This window comes from Nelumbo lutea, chromosome 4 (genome assembly GCF_056320005.1).
Source record: "Nelumbo lutea isolate HS-2025 chromosome 4, American lotus-T2T, whole genome shotgun sequence".
NCBI classification, from domain to species: Eukaryota; Viridiplantae; Streptophyta; class Magnoliopsida; order Proteales; family Nelumbonaceae; genus Nelumbo; species Nelumbo lutea.
Window position 1 is genome coordinate 39,447,670 of NC_142687.1, and position 21,279 is coordinate 39,468,948.

Here is a 21,279-nt window from a genome sequence, read left to right on the forward strand (position 1 = left end):
ACACCATAGAAGGAAAAATCATTGAATATTAGGGTCATAATTTTAGCAGATTAATTGGTTTGTTTTGATATTAATGTAGAGGCTTGATGTAAAGGAAGTTTCATCTTTTACTTTTGTTACTAGGGTGTTCTTTCACTAAGGTGCCAACTTTATTTAGAGTGTGCAGTGACGTATGACTGTTTCTTTCTTCCTCAGTTGATCTGTTCTATCCTTTCCCTTTTCTCTGTTTTCTGTCCAATCTTCTAATTATTCTGTATGCTGTTAATTTTCCAAGTTGGTTTGATAGCACCTGATCCTCTCCATCCACTTATAATGATTTATAGAAGATGAACAGTATCTGTTGATGTTAGCAGGCTAAGAGATGACATCAACAGGGTTGTAGAAGGCCTCTAACAAATGGGAAAAAGAATCCTAGCATCTGCCCACTTGATTGCAAATAAGTGCATCATAGAAGACTGTGAATTGACTTATTGACTATTTTTGCACTCTTTCAACAATCTTGCAAGTTAACCATTTTTTCCCACTTAAATGCATGTTACTGTGAAAATTTTAAGAAATTCTCATGCAACATAATTCACTCAATCAGATGATTGAGTTATTATTGTTTTTTTGGTAAGGCCCATTCAGGGAATCATATAGATCATCATCATCGTCACCATCATCATCATCCATGCCTTAAGCCCAATTCAGGGAATCTTGTAGATTGTTTCCCTTAATTACATCCCTGTAAGAAAGAAGAGAACACCTTTTGATTTTGACTTAGAGAAATGAATGTATGGAACAAAAAAGAATAGAGAACTCTTGAAAAGAAATTTCCATTTGCATTTCTTTACATACTTCAAGTATACAAAAATGAGAAATAAAGAGATACAATCGAGAAACTTAATAACATTACATTTCTCTCTCTTTTTTGATACAAAGAGAATTTCTTTCTCACTCCTTTCTTCTTCACAATAAACTGTAAAAAAATCAGACAAAAGTCTGATTGTAGACAGACTTAATATTTTGGATTTTGCATACGAGAAGGGAACTGTAGTCAGTCAAATTGAATATTTGACTGTAGACAATTTTTATCCCCTTTCTTCAGCTACATTTGTAGGGAACCATAATCAACCTTTGGGAATAAGACTGTAGATGGCTTAATCCTTAACTTGTCTTGACAAGACCATAATCAACCAAGTAGAAGCACCTAGTTGTAGATGGTTTCTTTCCTCTACTTCCTTTCTTTGAAGTAAAACAAAAGAGAGTAGGGGTGCAAGTTGGGTGGGTTGGGCCAGGTTTTAGCTCAACCTAGGTCCAACCCTAAGATTTAGGACCAAGCTTGACCCGAGCTTGAGTTAAGCTCAAATTATCTAACCCGATCCCAACCTGCACTAAAATTTGATGCACTCAAGTTGGGCTCGGGCTCAGGCCTGGCTTGGGTTGGTCAATCAGCTCACACTAAAAATTGATATACATGTATGAATATATGCATGTGTATATGGTTTATTAAAAACATTATGCATATATAACTGGGCCAGGCTTGGGCTGGGTTTGGTCTACCTAAGGTATAGGCCTGAGCCCAGCCTGAAAAATTAAAAGCTTGAATTTTTGGGCCCAAGCTATGCCCAAGGACTGAAAATCCAAGCCCAACCTGTGTAAAATTGCGGGCTAGATTGGTACAGGTTTGGGTTGGGCTTACTCAAGTTGCACCCCTAAAAGAGAGGAGAAGAATATATATTATGAATGTAGAAGACACATATAGGAGGCATTTGCAGAGAGGACTTCCCTTCACTTACTTGTGTTAGTGAGATTTTCCTTTCTCTTTCCTGTCTTCCCCTTCTTTTTTTAGAAGAACTTTTTTCTTCTCTCTTTACTTTAGCTTTTCTTAAGAATCTCTAGGAGTGGTATGCTTTGAGACACAATTTTCTCTGAAAAGGCCTCTGGTTTCCCTCTAAGGAGCTTAAATAGGGAGTGTGTTTAGTTATGCAACTACCTCCTCCCCCTAGCCAAAGGACACTTGGCCTTCCCACTTAAAGAGAGGAATCCCCCATATGGGGCACCTCATTTAGTCTTGACGATTTTAGCTAGCACACTATCCAACCCACTTATTTGGGTTATAAACTATTTTAAGATTATTTGGGTTTGTTAAAAGTTTTCCTTAAACATTGTATTTTTTAGGATTTGGTTACAGGGAGGACTACTGGTTGTGGCAGTGCAGTACATAGCCTCTACTTGCTAGATGCTTCTTCCTCTTAGGTGTCTTCTTCAAGTGGTCTTATTAGTTAGAGTGCATTGTCAAGGTTCATCTATGAAATGTTAGGCTTGGACATTTCAATTTTTAGTCATTGGAGATTTTTTTTTTCTAGAGTTTTCTTCATCAGTGCCTATGATGACTTTATAACATGATGTTTGTCAATTATCAAAACATAGTTGAACATCTTTCTTACCAAGTAATAAACAAAAAGCTTTTCTTCTTTTCTAAAGTGCACATTTACCAAGTAAGAGTATAAGCGTTTCTCCTTTTTCTATTGTTAATTTTGACGTTTGTGGTCTCTTTCCGTTGTGTTTAGTCGTTGGAGATATATTTTTTTTTCTAGAGTTTTCTTCATCAGTGTCTGATGATTTTATAACATGATGTTTGTCAATTATCCAAACATAGTAGAACATCTTCCTTACCAAGTAATAAAAAAGGTTTTCCTTCTTTCCTAAAGTGCACATTTACCAAGTAAAAGTATAAGTGTTTCTCCTTTTCTATTGTTAATTTTGATGTTTGTGGTCCTCTCTCCGTTGTGACTGGGTGGCATTTAGATTTTGATTACTTTTGTGGAGATTATAAAAAACTTTTATGCTATGATTCACAATCAATTTGATTCAACAATGGAACCAAATACTTTGCTAAGCAAGGAGTTCACAAGGAACAACCGTTCTGGGCAAAACTGTAAGATGGGCTAGGAACAAATGAATGGGTTGCTGACTTTAACCAGCTTTGCTTTGTACATTTTAATTTTATAAATGAAAGAAACTTCTAATTGCTGATCCAAAAAAAAAGTAACCAAATGCTTTGAAAAGGATCTTAGCAGTTTTTTTTTTTTAATAACAACATGGTGTTGTCTATCCCCCAATTCCGGACAGCCCTGGGTTACCTAGGCTGCTTCCATCAAATTTAATTTAATAACACCTCCAGGAGGCTTCCACTCCACCAAAGGCTTAGATCTCACAGCAGAACTTTTGTCAATTTTCTCTCAATTCCTTTATAGATCATCAAAGGTAAAAGGTTGAAACAGGTCCAGTGACTTTGCCCAACTTATAGCCTTATATTTTGGTCCTATTGGTTTGGGAGATTCAGTTAATGTAGAAGTCCAAGCTGCTCTAAAAGGAGAGAGAGAGATTATGGCATGAGGTGGTGTCTAGTATTCATGGCTGCTCAGTAAATGGTTGGGATGCCGGGATATCTCGTCGAGCTACCCTAACAACACCTTGAAAGGCTATACATGGTATTCTCCCTCGCTTCCTTAGGTTTATCAAGTATGATGCTTGCTCTGGTGATTCTATTTGGTTTTGGGAGAATGTTTGGGTGGGTAATCAACCCCTCAAAGATCAGTTCCCCTTGCTTTACTCTCTCTCTCCCTTAACAAAAATGAGCCAATTGCAAATTTTCTTTTGAACCCATTTATTTCCATGTCTTTAAACTGGACTTTGGATTTCGTAGGGGATTAAGGGATGGTGAGTTGATTTGTGTCACTGAGCTACTTCATTTACTTGGACTCCACAACTTCTGATCAAAGAGTTTGGACTCCTCTTCCAAAAGGTACCTTTACTTGTGCTTCTTTTCCAAAATCCCTCAGTTCCAACCCTAATTCTCGAGTGTTCCCCTTTAATGAAGTTTGGGCGCGACCTATTCCTCCAAAAATTACTGTATTCTGCTGGGAAGTCTACTACGGGAAAATCAATACTTTGGAAAACTTGCAGAAAAAGAGACCCTTTCTTTGTCTTTCCCCGAACTGGTGTTCCTTGTGCAAGGCCCAAAATGAGGACTGTTTCCATTTGCTGATCTCCTGCTCCTTTGCTACAGCCTTGTGGAGTTGGAGCCTTAGTTTATTTGGAGGTAGGTGGTCTCCGCCATCTGATGTTAGTTTGTTATTTAACCCATCTATTTTTGTATGGCACACTAGAAGAGGCAAGTTCATGTGGAAATGTATCAGGGCAGCCACCTTATGGACTCTCTGGGAGGAAAGGAATGTAAGAGTCTTCTTAGAGAAGGAAAGAAGCTTGGATGAAGTGAAGGACCATATTCTAACAAGAGCAATACATTGGCTGAAAACTTTGGATATATTTTCTGATTTCTCTTTTGATGACCTGTCGAAGAATTGGTTAGTAATAGCTAATACTTCTACAAAGAAGAATAGAAGTTTGTTAGAATGGGATCCACCTCCAGAAGGTGTCATCAAGTTAAATTTTGATGGGAGCAGCCAAGGTAACCCTGAGCGTTCAGGTATAGGGGGTGTCTTGAGGAATAAGGATAGCAACATCATCTCCTTATTCTTAGGACTGGTGGGAGTGGGGGACTCTACAAGGGCAGAAATGCTAGCTGCTGTACAAGGAATTCAGATCGCTAACCAGCTTGGGGTGGAACATCTCCCAGTTGAAGGGGACTCTCAGGTGGTAACAAGGTGGCTTCTAAACCCGGATGCTAGCATTTGGGGCTACAAAGACATCATAAAAAATGTAAGGTGGTTAACCAGTAATATGAGAGTTGAGATAAAATGGGTAAGCAGGACAGCTAATACTATGGCTGATTCTTTGGCCAAACGAGGGGTTTCTAGGGAGGATCTTTTTTGTGCTACATTGTAACTTGCTCTAGTATATTGGAAAGTTGTACTTAACTCGCTTGGAGAGGTTGCATCTCGTGCCTCTCCTTGGGGACATTGTACTATTTATCATTGCTGATTAATAAATTTCTTTCAATTATATAAAAAAAAGCAAGGCTGGTAGTAAATGGATACACTCAAATGTATTGGATTGATTATACAAAGACTTTCATGCTAGTGGCAAAGATTAGCTTTGTATGGGTATTACTTTCTATTGTTGTTACTCAGTCTTGGTCTTTGTATCAATTAGATGTTAAGAATCTTTTTACATGGGACTTGCAAGAAGTGTATATGTTGCTCCCAATAAAAAAGTTGACATGTTGCTTCCTCTTTGTCTTATACCTCTAGAACATGAAGGCAAGGTGTATGCTATATACTTAAAGGGGATGTTTGGTATCATTACCATTTTCTTAGACAATGACCAAACCTTGGAATTTTGTAAAGTAACTTTGGGTTCTGTGCATATTCTATATTCCTATTTGGTGCCAGCTAGACACCATTAGGTGCCACATAGGCAAAAAGGTGAAAACGTTGTTTCCATTGCAAAAAAATGTCAAAATGACATTTTCTCCAAAAAATTGCTTTCACAGAATCCAAGGCATTCAATGTTGCTTGAAATGGCTTCAAAACACTCAACCAAACAAGAAAAAGTGAGGGAGAGAGCAAAATGCCTACATGGTGCTTACATAGCAGAAATGCCTTGGAAAAATGACTTTGGTGCCAAACACCTTCGAAATCTACGGGCTGAAATAATTATCCAGAGCTTGGATAATTGGAAAGAATCTATTTGCATACTAATTGGTTGTAGGGTTTATTTAACACGATTCTTGTATTGTTTTGGGAAATACATTCTTGAGTGCTTTGATATAGAAATGGGCTAGTAATTCATAAGAGAGTTTGTCTTTCCATTTAGATATTTGTTGGGTTGTTAAATCCAAGTTTTGATTGCTTTTCTTGATATAGATTTTTGGACTTAGTGATTAATATAGGCAAATGTGGTTTTCAAACTTAGAGTGGCGACTTGACTCAAGCTTTCCTTACCTAACCAAATTTTGTTTTCTTTCATATATATATAGACACACACACACACACACATACATACATATAAATCAAACTGATAACCAAGTGGCAGTTTGTTGGATGCATTTACAGTTTAATTTCAAATCGTTATATTATAGGATTTAAAACCCGGGGTAAAGATATTTTCAAGTGATGATTGAAAGCAGGTCAAATGATATATAATTATATATCGTATATAGTGAGCTTAAAACCATTCGATTATTCACAAAAAGCACCAAACTGACCAAACCACCCAAATCAGCCTGACTTAAGCTGATATGGTCGGTTTCCAAAGTTTTTCGGTCGTTTTTGTTCATTAATATCCATTAACCAACGGGTTGGTCTGGTTTCAGTTCATAAGTATATAAACTGACAATAATCTGAACCAGATCAATTATATTTAGTATATTAATAGTCTAGTATTAGTAGACAAAAAGTAGCATGCCAGGGAAAGCGTAAAGCTGTATCAACAATAATAGTCTTGGTATTAGTAGGCAAAAAGTAGTATTAGTAGTTGACAACAGTGTTTTAAAATGTGGAGGCGTGACGCAAGGTGTTCCACTACCTAGAGGCGCGAGGCATAGTTCAGAACGTAAGAGGCGTAAGCCTCCTGAACACTAGGAGGCGTAAGCCTCCTTAAGGTGTGCATGAGGTGCATGAGGCGTACAGCTCTTGAAAAAACCGTATGAGGCACACGCCTCTTTCACCTGAGGCTTATGCCTCAGAGGTGTTAGCGCCTCTGGCATGCGCCTCAGGGCATTTTGGGGGTGTCTTTCCATGAGGCACACCTCCAGGCGTACACCTCTCATGCCTTTTAAAACACTGGTCAACAGTCAAATTATTCTTCAACCAAAAATAAAAAACCTGTAGCATGTGAGGGAGAAAAAGAAATTCGAATTGTCAAATGTCATTCCTATTTCATTTAAAGTGTAAACTGTTAGTGTCAATAGTCAATAGGTTACAGGCTGTTAGGCTCATTTTTCCAGTCAATAAGCTTTGTCAACAGTTGGTTGGGTTTAAACTGACCAAACCAAGAAACTGGCTACTCATTTTTCAAGTCAGGTTTTATGTTGGATTTTGATTATTTTAACCGTGTACTACTGGGATTATATTGTTTTTGATGGGTGGACAACCTTGGCTGTCTATTTCTTAGAGTTGTCCTAAGTTCACTTGTTGGCACTTTTATATAAGCTGTTATGAAGACAAGATCTATATTATCACATTTAAAGGAGCCAAGAGAGGGTCTGGGTATAATCCCTAGATACAGAAAAAGGAGAAAGGTTCAAAGCATGTGCCATTCAATAATGGCTGTAGTTTGCATCTTTTGTTTGCTTGTAATTGATTCTATCATTACCATTGAGGTTAAATAAGAGGTTGCTGTGATTTGTTCTAGGTTTTCTTTTGTTATTGCTTTGTTTGCAGATCATGGCTTCAGATCCAACAATTTGAATCTGGGTTTTATTACAACTTCGTTTAGAGGTACTCTTCCTGTGATAATGTGTACTTTGATTTGAACTTACCATTTAAGGTTTTGTACTATTACCTGGTTTCTGGGCCTGTGTTACTTGCAATCTTATATTACATTCTACTGTGAATCAGTTGGACTAAAGGAGCGAGCATTGGGTGGCACAGTGATGATAATAGGCCTTATCTAAAACAACGTGACTTTGCGGTGTGTACATAAATTCTTGAAGATATTTCACATGCTAGAGCTGCTTAGTTTTGTGTTTTGGCATATAATTGGACCACCATTTTAACTGAAATAAGAAGTATGCCGGTTTTGCTAGACCTCTTCTTTCATGCCTATGTAGTTGTCTTCATGATGTTTTGATCTCCTGGTCCCAGTTTTTATGTATTTCATGACATGCATGCTTTGGATCTAGCTATTGGCCTATTGAAAAGAAAGAGAAACCTTAGTTCACATGATGAGTCTTGTGCTAAGTATGAGATGTACCTCTTGCAGCTGAATTCAATTTTATATTCAAATTTCTTGATCTTTGGTATTCAAATTCCTCTAAATTTCTTTGTTTTCCCCTTCCTTTTTCTTATTTGAGCTTCTAGACTCTTTGATCTCAATATATTTTTTGTTATGGATTGCATCTTTCTTGTTAGTAATTTTTTCCGCTATTTCTTTTCATATGGCTGGGCTTAATTAGCAATTGGTAATGGCATGAATATCTTATTTTGATTGCTTTTTCCTACTTTCATTGGTTTCGGCACAATTTTGGCTGTATAGGATTGGATTCTACATATCAAAGTTGGATAATTTCCAAACTTCCAGATAGAAGCTCCTTGTATTGGCATGGGAATATGGCATTAGACATGGCAGAGTGTTTCTTATTCTTTTAGGCATGTTGCTTGTCCAAAAATTTAAGCATCTATTGAATTTTCTGAAGAAATAACAGAAATATACCTCCTCTCATTGGGTAGAAATGGACATTTCTCTATGAAATACATGACATACTTTTTTGTTGATAATTGAAAACTTGGATTCATTAATGTGGAGGGAAGGGAGTTGGAGTCAATTGCTGCCTGCCTAGAATGCCCTATTTCTACTTGGCCTTTGACCTATCTAGGACTTCTCCTAGGTGCAAATCCAAAGGAAAGTAGGTTTTGGAACCCAGTGGTAGAGAAGTTTGAAAAAAGGCTAGTGACTTGGAAAAAGAACTATATCTCTCTGGGGGGTAGAATAACTTTGATTAGGGCCACACTCGCAAACTTACCCATCTACTTTTTGTCTGTTTTTAGGATACCTATTAGGGAAGCCAAGAAATAGAAAAGTTGATGAGGGATTTTTTGTGGGAGCCAGGTGTAGAGAAAAAGGATCATTTGATTAGATGGGAGGTGGTGAGTTGAAGCAAGGAACAAGGGGGCTTAGGGTTAGGGAACCTGGTAAATAAGAATGAAGCTCTTTTGGGCAAGTGGTTATGGAGGTGGCCTCTGGAAAGAGAGAGATTGTGGCACGAGGTGGTGGCTAGTATCCATGGCTGTTCTGAATCTGGTTGGGATGCTGGGGTATCTTGACGGGCCACGCTCACTACACCTTGGAAGGCGATTTTTGGCATCTCTAAAATTTCTCAAGTTCGTAAGGTATGATGTTTGCAATGGTAATTCTGTGCTTTTTTGGGAAGATGTTTGGGTGGGCAACCGACCATTAAAAGACCTCTTTCCCTTCCTTTTTTTTTTTCTATTTCCCTCTATAAAAAGGAGCCTGTTTCGAGGTTTCTTTCTCCCCCTATTCTCCCATTGTCTCTTAACTGGGATTTTGGGTTCTGTAGAGGGTTGAGGGATAAGGAATTGGTTTCTGCCTCTGAGCTCTTACTTTTACTTGATTCTGTTTGTTTGGACCCTCCTAAACTAGATAGAAGAATTTGGTCTTTGACCTCGAGTGCCTTCTTTTGTTCTTCCTTCTTTAAGTCCCTATGCCCTACTCCTTCTCCTTTGTTGTTCCTAGTTAAAGAAGTATTGTCAAGACCAATTCCACCCAAAATTGCTGGTTGTTGTTGGGAAGTGTATTATGGTAAAATTAATACTGTGGACAATGTACAAAAAAAGAGACCTTATTCATGCTTGTCCCTCAATTGGTGCATTTTATGTAAAGTGCAAAATGAGGACTGTTATCACCTACTGATTTCTTGCTCTCTTACAATAAATATTTGGAATTGGGTTTTTATGCTGTTTTGGGCACAAGTGGAACCTGCCTCCTAAAGTAAATCTGCTTTTTCATCTACTCCTTCCCATTTGTTGTTCCCGGTTAAAGAAGTATGTTCCCAGTTAAGGAACTTGTCCCCCAGTTGGTGCATTTTATGTAAAGTGCAGAATGAGGACTGTTATCACCTACTGATTTCTTGCTCTTTTACAGTAAATATTTGGAATTGGGTTTTTATGTTGTTTTGGGTATAGGTGGAACCTACCTCCTGAAGTAAATCTGCTCTTTGATCCGTCTCCTTTTGGTTGGTCAACAAAGAGAGGGAAACTAATGTGAAAATGTATTAGGGCAGCCCTCTTATCGACCATTTGGGAGGAAAGAAATGCTAGAATTTTCTAGGAGAAGGAGAGAAGCATTGCTGAAATAAAGGATTGTATACTGACAAGGGCAATTCTTTGGCTAAAAACTACTGATCTCTTTGCGGATTGCTCTAGTGATGACCTTAGAAGGAGTTGGGCAGCAGTCGCCTCCACCTCATCCAAGAAAAATAGAACACAAGCAAGTTGGTTACCCCCTCCAGAAGGAGTTGTAAAGTTGAACTTTGATAGGAGCAGTCAAGGTAATCCAGGACCTTCGGGTATAGGAGGGATCTTGAGGAATAAGGATGGCAACATTCTGTCCTTATTCTCAGGTCCAATGGGTTATGGAGACTCTACAAGGGCTGATATATTAGCTGTGGTACAAGGACTACAGATTTCCAACCAACTTGGAGTGACTAATTTGAAAGGTGATAGTTGGATGGATGTTGGACCCAGAAACTGTTGTTTGGGGATATAGGGACATCATCAAAAAAGTCAAATGGCTTACGAGAACCATGTCAGTTAGCTTTTAGTGGGTTGGTAGATCGGTAAATGCTTTGGCAGATTCTTTAGCTAAACAAGGGGCTTCAAGGGATTCTCTGTTTTTGGCTATTTTGTAACTGTAATCTGAAAAGAGTTGGGTTTGGAACCACCTTTAAGGGGAGGTAACACCTCGTGCCTCTTCTTAGGGTGCTTCGTGCTTGTACTATTTCTATCTCTATTTAATAAAATACCATTCATTCATAAAAGAGAAAAAAAACTTGGATTCATTAAACAAACATAATAGAACCTTACAAGCTTCTTTACAGTGGATTAACTTCCAAAGTCTTCACATGATAGAGTGCAACTTCTGTATGTAGATTGGTGGGTTGGGTCCTGTAAGGGTTGCTATTTAACCAAGACCTATAACTTAGAAGAAACAAATCAAGATAAGGAAAAACCTTCCTCCTGAAATTAAAAATGTTACTTGTCTCATGTGCATGCATTGTGAAAGTAGTCAAGTTATTTACAGCATTTCACAGGTTTCTTATGCATGTGCAAACTGGAGGTGAGAGTCAACCACCTGGTCCTTAAATTACATTTTCAGCATGACATATTAGGTAAGCAAGGGTTCAAGAAGCCAAGAAGCCAGATGGGTTGCTATTTAACCAAAACCTATAACTTAGAAGAAACAAATCAAGATAAGGAAAAAGTTTCTCCTGCAATTAAAAATGTTACTTGTCTCATGTGCATGCATTGTGAAAGTAGTCAAGTTATTTACAGCATTTCACAGGTTTCTTATGCTTGTGCAAACTGGAGGTGAGAGTCAACCACCTGGTCCTTAAATCACATTTTCAGCATGACATATTAGGTAAGCAAGAGTTCAAGGTTGTCCTCATAAGACAGAAGACAACCTTGTCTAATTCCTTTAGAGCATCCAAGAAGCCAGATGGGGATCCATGCACAAAGACCAAAAAAAAAAAAAAAAGAGCCAAGTACAGCCAGCCCCTAATGCACCTACACCATGCATGATCAAATCCTCTAAAATGAATTGTGGTTCAACCTCTTGTATCCATTTACTGCATGTGAATACCCATATTTGCAACTAGCCAGCCACCCCTGGCTTAGCCACATGACAAAGCCAGCTTCCCTAAACCAGTGTTATCAAAGTGTCAACTAGTTGACCAACTAGTCAGTTTCTTGCTAGACCAACTCCATCACTAACTAGATCAATAGCCTTGATATAGTTGCCTGGGACCAAGGTTAAAAGTATTGATACTATATGCCCTGGTTCAGGATCTGTAAAAATGTTAGTCTATGACTTGTGCCTCCAGTAGGGGGCTATTGATTGTAAATTTATTTGTTTTTTGCTTTATCTAATGAAATTTCTATTACTCATCGAGAAAAAGAGAGATTAGCAAGTATGGGGCAGTGTCACGGCTCTTCCTGCAAAGAAAACACATGTTAGGGGACGAACTCCATATTGGCCTTTTTCTTTGAATAACATTGTCATTTATGTAATGTTACTTGTTCAGTATTGTGTCTTAGGGTCAATATGGTCTTTTTTCCAGTCTATGTTTTCCCTAATATAATAAGATGAGGGGCTAGTGCCTACTCACTTTTTTGGCTCCCAAACTTTCTCTTCTCTTGTCTTTCTTCCTTGAAGCTGAATCAGACAGCATGGTATCAGAGAAGGGTTTCTGATTATACTGATTGATTCTTTCACTCTTTCCCCTTCTCCTTTGATCTGCAGATTAATAAACATGTCAAGGAAGTGATCTGAAATTTCAGAAGTTTCCAAGCTAGGCCACAAATGATCACTCCTGCTGTTAACTTTGTCTTTTTTTCATACTTCAGTTGTTTTCTATGGTTTTCTTGAGTCTTATATGTGCAATCTTTCTTCTTCCAACAATCTATGAAGTGTTATTACAAAGCCAATGTTTTCAATAATTTACCCCAAATTCTTTAGACTTTTCAAATATCTCCGAAAAATTAGTGAAACATCCCAAAATTTCCTCATTTCTTCATGAATAATCATCCATTGATATTGAGATTAGAAACCATGGTTCGAATGGAAGTGCTGTCTATTTATATATTTTGTGCTTATCTACATATAACATCCTCTTATGCATATCTATGCTTCTATGAGACATAATACAATATCTCAAATTGTGTCAATCTAATAGACTATCTTGTTCAAGTGGTCTCTAATTCTTTATTTACACTGAAACAGTTTTCTTGTGTCTGAGGGTAAAAGGTAGTCTGCTATTTGAATACTCATGGAAAGGATTTCAAAGGTGGACTTTTCCACTTTCAAGATGGGGAACCTTCAACCATTGTTCCCATGGCTGGAGTAAGTGGCAATTTGTTAGTATATGTTCTGCTGTATACATGTTAGAGAGTATGCTGGGTCACTAATTATTATGTCTTGGTATTATATCAGGATGTTGTGATGTACACAGCTGACAGTCAGAATATTCATTCTGTTGACGAGGTAGCTTCTGTAGATTCATTCATCTCATGCATCTAGAATATGCATTTATATTTTTGAAGTGACACCTTTTGAACTGTGGGGTATGATAACCTGATACCATCTATAAATGGGTTTTGTATTGTTTTGAAAACTTTATTTTATTGCATGTCATAGAGGCAATGAAATTGCCGAAGTGGAAGGAGGTTATGGCCTAGAAGATGAAACACCCTCATCAAAACATTTAACATGGGAATTCATTCACTTGCCTCAAGGCAAGGAATGATCAGTTATAAAAGGTTATGTAATGTGAAGTACAACATATGGATAGTTCAATTGAAAGATACAAATCTTGAAATGTGGCAAAGGTATACACATAAACCTACAACATTGATTATTAGGGTACCTTTGCTTTGGTGGCTAAGATGAATTCTATTCGGGTAATTCTATCTCTAGTAGCCCACTACTCTTGACCTTTAATATCAATTGGATGGTAAAAATTAAAGAAAAAAACTTTCCTCAATTGTAATTTAGAAGAGGTGTATGTCGAATTGCCACTTTGTGTGACTCTCTTAGATAGTCAAGGGAAAGCATGCAGACTCAAGAAACCCATCTATGGCATTAATCAGTCTCCTAGGGTATGGTCTGATAGATTCAGAGGACCTGTCGAAAAGATATAGTTTTGTATATTCTCATGCTGATCAAACTCTCTTAATAAAGTGGGTAAAGGTTCTCTTACCATGTTGATAGTGTACATAGATGACAGTGGTTGAAGGGGATAGTCTTACTGACCTCACTATATTGAAGGCGTCACTGCATTAGAGATTGAGATAATGTAAAATTATTTTTTGGTATCAAGGTAGCATGGTCTAAGAAAGGGATATTTGTCTCACAATGAAAGTGTCTTAGGTCTTTTTGAGGAAACAAGGAGGCTGGGGCCAGACTAGCTAAGACTCAGATAGATCCATACCATAAGTTGGGGGCTAAGTATGGGGAAGTTCTCCTTGATACAGAAATGTATCAGACCTTGGTGGGTTGGCTACTGTATCTTTGCTTCACTCATATACCAGCCTAGGACCTCCCATATGCAAGCAGTAGATAGGATCTTATTTTACTTGAAAGGCAGTACGGACAAGGGACTGCTGTATTTCAACAACCATGGTCATCTTAACTCTTGAGGTAGAAGTTTATACTGATGTTGATTGAGCTGGATCCATAGAGGACTGGGGGGATCTATTTCTAGCTACTCTACTTTTGTTGATGGCAATATTGCTTCATAGAGAATAGAAGGCAGAGATATAAGAATACGTGTAACCAATTTTGGGTTGGTAGAAATGTATACCAAGGATGTCAAAGATCCTTCAAATCCGGAAAGCCTAGGGCTTCCAGGAGGAGCTGCCATCCAACAAACTGTTTCTTGACCTCCTAGTGACAGGTGGGAATGGGGTAGCTCTATCAAGATTAACAACAGGAGATGAGTGTAGGATTTTTTGGATGTCTTCCCTAGGAGATTCCTTAAAATTGTTTGGCACTAAGACTTGTTAAATTCCTAATTATTATTATATTTTGATTGGAAACGGTAACTTCATTAAAGAGAGTTCAAAGCCCAACTGTCAACCCCAAAAATAGGGTGTTGACCCAAACTACAATTTAATTACAACACTGCTCAAAACATGTTCTCCCTAACAGTCCCTTGTTTTGCTAATGTATCCGCTAACCCATTAGCTGACCCTCTTGTCCACTTGAAAAGCACACCAATCTCCCTTGTTATGCCAAGTATTTCCCTTATCAACTGTCTATGTTGCCAGGTTCCCAAGCAACCTGACTGCATCCATCCAATTAGCAACTTAGAATCTCCTTCTATTTCAATTTGATGCAACCCCAACTGTTTGGCATATCTTACACCTTGAAGCAAAGCGATTACCTCTACTCTCAAGGAAAATCTCCCACTCCTATTGGTCCTGAAAACATTACTATTATTGCTCCTTATCCATCTCTAAATGCTCCTAATTATGAAAAAAATTATTTCTTACATTTTAAGTATATTAGAAAATAATCATTATGAAGATAAAAAGATTAATATGAAACCTTGTATTTGATTTCATTTAGAGTAAAAGAGGGGATGGGAGAAATATTCTCAATGCTCTGCCTATGCATGCTATTTCTTTTGGTAGTAAAATAAAAGGAATTTTATTAAGAAAGAATAAAGTATAATAAAGGTGATAAGATATCACCCACTAAAATCAAGCAAAAGACCCAAGAGAAAAACCAAACTCCCAAACCCAAAAACAGAAGAAAGGATAAATTTGACCAGAACCTCAGAATATTAACCCCCAAACTCGCTTCCAAAACAAAACACCCTCACTAACCGGTACAACAATGCCCATCAAACAGAAAATTTCCCTCAGCAGAGAACTCAAGACTGTCAATAATTATATCAAGAGTTTTTGGTGTCCAAAGGATACTGTAGTTCTAGCTCCTGAAACATTCTTCTAGTGTATTCTTCCCCTCCTAAAACCAATATGCCCAACTGCTTGCTCACTTGGACACCAGTTTCCGCCGTCTTTTCCACATCCACCTTTTTCTGAACTTTTCAAACTGTCAAATTCCACTTCTTCCTCTTCAGCTTCATCAACTTCTTCCAATCATCCTCTTTCTCCGACAGCACCCCTTCTCTGGACAAAACCTCTTCAGTGGGGACTTCTAAATTATCAACCTCAACACCGCTGACTGGAGGGCAGCTTGATAAATCCTCAGCAATAGTGTCTCTGATCAAGTAGGCTTTGTTCTTCACTAGGGGTGGCAGTGAGCCGAGCTTTTCGAGCTGCTTGAGCTCGGCTCGGCTTGGTTTCAGCCGAGCTTGAGCCCAATTCAGTGGCTCAATTATTAAACGAGCCAAGCTCGAGCCTACTAGAGCTTGGCTTGTGAGGTTCGTGAGCCGGCTAGAATATATATATATATATATATATATATATATATATATATATATATTTGATATTTAATTTATATAATAAAATTATAGAAAACAATATATATATATAATAAAAATATTATAGTTATTAATTATTATAATTCTTAATTTTTATTTTGATAAAATATATTTTCTAAATATTTTTATAATAAAATATATTTATAAAATATAAAACGAGCTGAACTGAGCCAAGCTCGAGCCTTCTAGAATAGTCTCGAGCCGAGCTCGAGCCTGGTACTATTCGGCTCGGCTCAGCTCGAATCCACCCCTATTCTTCACCTTTTACCTTCTATAGACTCTCTTGAATTGCTACTTAGGCCTGCACTTATGAGTTCATCTTTCAACCTGGAGAATACCTTGGTGATGTGAATTAGATGCCTAGTGTTGTTGTTCTTCGTCTTCTTAGAAATTACTGATAAATTCAGAAGGGATTTATGTTGTTTTAATGCCCCAAGTTTCCTTGTTCCCTGCACTTTCCTTCCAAGATCTCTGCCTAATTTCCCCACTATGACTTCTGAGAAAACTACCTCTTCTTTCTCAGACTCTTTACCAGCTTGAGAAACTACAATGTCTCCCTCAAAACTTTCAGAACTCTGCTCTGAGTTCAAAGAACCATCCGAAAGGGAAGTAGTGCCATTCTTTCGCGAGCACACTTCTGCCCCAGTAACTTGACTTTCTGGCACTAACTCTTCCTCAACCATAATCAAGGGAGAACCCGGCTCTTTCTCTCTGCCACAATCAGCCTGCAAATTCTCTTGTTCCACTCCCTCTGAAGCTGTGCAAAAGCTCTGGCTCTATTCTTTCCCACGGAAAACATACACAGATACTAGACCAGATTCATTGCTTCTGTCCGTCGCTTCTATCTCTTGAATAGGGCCTTTCAAAAGAGGACAAACCTGTCCAAGATTCATAGTGATGACACACTCTTTTCTTGATTAAATTTTTATTACCACCCATTCCCAAATCTCATTGGCCTTCCTATTTTTCAAACCATTGCTTTTGGATTCCCCCTAGTAATCAGTTTTCTGCGGCCTAAGGAATTCCTGGAACTCAATCACAGGGATGTTGCTCTTCCTGAAACGGTGTGTCTCCATTTTCTTTCCAATGGGCCCCTCACAATGAGAAGAAAATAGGTCATAAGATGGGTTTACCGAAACAGCACGGCTTAAGTTGGCCACATGATTTGTAAAAGAGATATCTGGGACAGTCTCCAATCCCTTCGGCCCAATCCTTACCTGCCCAGGAGACTTGAGAGATCTATTACAAGTAGAGGGGGCCATACATGTTGTCATGTATATTAAAATGAAGCCATAATAACATCATAGGGATTCCATTGAAAATGATGAAGACCATCTACAACACCTGTTAGAAAAAGTGATCTGTTACAAGTAGAAGAAATGATTTAAGAACCCATAAGTTAATGATGGATAGGACACTGAACAAAACAGAATGGAAAAACTGGATTCATTTAGCTGACCCCATATGGTGGGGACTTGAGAGAAGGCTTTCATGATGATGATATTCCATTGAAAATGATTGGTAGGAACATTTTTATTTGATGATGGAATAATCTAACCACCTTTTCTTTGATAAATGAGAACAGTTCTAATTTATGGTTGTAGAGGATACCCAAAGACATACTGTGAAGGATCAAGAAAGCTGAGTTACTAACATTGGGAAAAGCTTCTGTAGAGAGGCCAACTTTTATTTGTTATTGTTCTCATTACTGTTGTTGTCTTTCCAGACAAGCCATTATTTTCTGGCTTATAAGTTCTTGTTTTCTTATCCTTCTACAGATTACTGAGGGTGAAAGACTTACTTTAACATTGTGGTTTAGCCGGGACAGTTACCATGATGAGGATGTCAAACTTACTTCACTTCTCTCTCAGGATCTCTTGAACAGTAAAGAAGTTGAACTTGGTTGGTACTTGCCTTTACCTGCTTCTAGTGACATGTACTGGTTTTCCCCAGACACTGGTTCTCATCACAAGTCAGGATTTGATATAAGCTGTGCAAGAGCACACATTCTTGGATTTACATTCTATTCTTCTGATGATAAGATTGGCTCCTCGTCATCAGATTCATCTCATGATCTTTCAGAGTTACTTATGAAGCCACTATGTTTAGGTAGGGAAGAAGAATTGCTTGAGAAGGAATTTGACAACAGTTTGCATGCACTGCAGGTATTCTATTTTCTGAACCCTAAATTACAAACTTTCTCATGGAATATTATATGCTTTCTTTAATATGATACATGGTAATGTTCATGGAAATAGGCCCGATTTTATGTTGAAAAATGCCATTACAGTTCTCTGATCATTGACTTGATTATAATATGTCACTAGTATATAAGTTTTGATTGCAGTATATAATTATTATCTCACGATGCAGTAAAATGGATTCAAGGGGATTAGAGTTATGGGCATATCTTTAAATTGATGTGTCCCCAAAGCCTTTAATTATAAAAGCTTAATGGTCTGAGACCAGGATCATATAAAGATTATAAAACAGATATCAATTGATGAGTTAAATGATATTTTTCTTTTGAAGTTTCTGTTACCTTTTTAGACTTCCACTTGAATGATAAATTGCATTTATTCCAAGAACTAGAATTCGGGAATTAATTTGTAAAATGTAGTACATAATCTCACAATTGTGTTGTGCATTGCAGTATTTAGAAAATTGCAAGTGTAGTGACCTTTTAGTATTGCTTGAAAAGCAGTGTCATTAGAGTCTCTCAGAGTTGATTTTTTTTCATAGGCAACCATAAAAGTTATTTTATTAGAGTGGAAAGAATACAAAATGCATGTTACAAGGTACAAAGAAACTGATATGTTTCTCAACAAAAATTCCCTTTTCTGTAGGCTAGGCCCTTGGTTTACAATTCCCCCATACAACTGGTCTTTATGAGCACCCTGTTTAGCTAGTGCATCTGCTAACCCATTAGCCAATCTCTCAACCTATTGAGCACTTGCTGCCATTTCCTCTATCAGCCTCAAAAACTTTCTCATGTTATTAATATGCTTCCAAGATCCTTCTTGCTTGTTTCTTATCCACCCTGCCACCATCTTTGAATCATCTTCCACTGCTAGGCTACCAAAGTTGGAACTTGGAAGTTCTTACCATTTGTATCCCTTGCAAGGACTGCCAAGATTTCTGCTCTTGTGTAGTCTCCAACACCTGTAGGCCCAGAATAGAAATATTGTATATGTCCCAGCACAATTTCTGAAAACTCCCCCTATGCCTTAGATGCTTGGATTACCAAGACTGCAGCCATCAAAGTTGAGTTTGATTTAGCTGTGTAGAAGTGGGCTCCACACATCTGATGCTAAAGGCCTTACTGATGCTTGGGTTACCAAGACTGCAGCCATCAAAGTTGAGTTTGATTTAGCCGTGTAGAAGTGGGCTCCACACAACTGATGCTAAAGGCCTTACTAAGATGAGTTTCCAATTACCTGCCAGGTGCCAGCCTCTCACAGTATCATGAAATGAAACTTGTCTACTGTTTTCACCCAATGATAACCCGTATACAGTTATTTTCGATTAGTGCTTCCCTAGATAAGCATTTGCCTTGGAAAATTCTTGAATTTGTTTCTTGTGAAATGTCCACAAAACCACAGCCCTAGAAGGTAACTTGGGAAGCTCTCCTTTTTCTTGCTTTCCTATTTTCCTTTCTTCTGTAATTTTGAAACCCTTGAAGTTGCTCATGGGTGGTTATTCTCCAACCACTTATTGTTGCGTTATTGTCCTATTTTATCAGTCTTTCATTGATGATTAATTCAGTGAGATCTAACCCACTTATTGTTTCATTAAAATTTTCTCTTATATCTTTGGAGATGGTTGAAGTGGACTTCAAGAGGGTTGTTTTGTGGAATAATATGCCCTTTGGAGCAGAATATACTCTTGGGTTTTAGTACATAGAAATTTTAGGGACACCCTTTATAGATTTTTTTTTTTCATTTATGATTCTCTTTTTTGTAAGTAGCAAAAGGAAATGATTGTATGGTCATTATATGGTTGGCACAGCTTCTTGCTGTGGCTGGTCTTGTATTTTTACTCCTCTTTTAAGACAACACTTTACTTTCTTCAAAAAAAAAAAAATAAAATAAAAATAAAAGTTTTGTTGCATAAGATCAGCTCTTGGATATACAGAAAAAATCTAGTGTGTGCTGGTATCTAATTCCTCAGACTTGGATCTCCAAACCAAACGTTCTATGCTGTTCCAGCCCAGTGTTTTCAACCCATTCTTGACCTGATTGGTTGAACCATTTGAACCACACCCGGCCTTGATTCCGGGTTTGGTTCTGTTGAAACCCGCCGTTTGGTAAAAAACGTTGACTTGGTCAAAAACTGTCTGACCCGGGTGGTTCAACCATTGACCCATTCAACCTGGTCACCGAGTCGCAGGTTGCACACTCAATGTATGTGCAAACTTCCGGAGGCCATAAAACCTTGCACTCCGATGTTCGACTGGGGTGATCTTTTTTTTTTTTTTGATTTTGGGTAACTTTTCGAGATCTATGCATCCCAAGGTGCCAATGGTGCCTTGCCCTGCCAGTTCCTTTAAAAATAGAGGCTTTTTGTTGGGAGGTCTTTCATGGAAAAATCAACACTCTGGATCTGCTACAAAAGAGAAGGAAAAATGTTTGTTTATCCCCGAACTGGTGCACACTCTGCAAAGCAAATGGTGAGACTGCCTATCACATTTTCATCTCCTACCCCTTTGCTACCTTTATTTGGGACCGGTTCTTTGATTTCTTTGGATGCAGGTGGGCTCTTCCTACAAGCTTAGCTAGTATGTTTACAGGTGAAACCTTTAGGTGGCCAAGGAAAAGAGGAAGAATTTTATGGAGGTGCACCAGGGCTGCAGTGTTATGGACAGTTTGGGAAGAAATAAATGCAAGAATATTCAAGGAAGAGGAGAGATCTGTGGAGGACACACTAGAATGTGTTCTCTTAAGGGTGATTCTGTGGGTTAAGTCCTTGGACTTGTTCTCATCTTTTTCTTTGATGACATAAGGAGGAATTGGAGGGAAGTGGCTTATTCATCTCTGTGTAACCAAGAAGAGTTAAGATATGGGAGCCTCCAGAAAATTTTATAAAACTCAATTTTGATGGGAGCTGCCTTGGTAATCCAGGTCCCTCAGGTATAGGAGGGGTTTTTACTTTTTAGGGACAAAGATGGAATCATCTTATCTCTTTTCTCAGGTCCTAGTGCTCAAGGTGACTCCATTAGAGCTGAACTATCTGCTGTTCTGTGTGGGGCACACTTAGCAAAAAGTCTAAGGCTTAGAAGGTTGGTTGTTGAAGGGTATGCTCAAGTGGTGATAAGCTGGTTAGAGAATGAAAAGAAAGCAGCCTTGACCTACCAAGAAGTGGTGAAGAAGATTAAGTGGCTCTTAAGGGATATGACAGTATGTTTTCATTGGGTTCCTAGGGAT

General features: G+C 38.1%; 1 protein-coding gene across 5 annotated transcripts in view; it reads left to right on the forward strand.

The window, feature by feature from the left end:
• Positions 1-21,279, forward strand: part of LOC148855330 (2-oxoglutarate (2OG) and Fe(II)-dependent oxygenase superfamily protein) — a 56,185-nt gene that overhangs the window by 12,366 nt on the left and 22,540 nt on the right. For all 5 annotated transcript variants that reach the window (XR_016113033.1, XR_016113034.1, XM_088985122.1 and 2 more), the window contains exons 4-7: positions 7,509-7,581; positions 12,655-12,750; positions 12,841-12,891; positions 17,635-18,021. Coding sequence is in view for 3 of the 5 variants with exons in the window: in XM_088985122.1 (XP_088841248.1) it covers positions 7,509-7,581; positions 12,655-12,750; positions 12,841-12,891; positions 17,635-18,021 (607 nt within the window). In the remaining 2 variants the exon portion in view is untranslated. The remainder of the gene's footprint in view (positions 1-7,508; positions 7,582-12,654; positions 12,751-12,840; positions 12,892-17,634; positions 18,022-21,279) is intronic.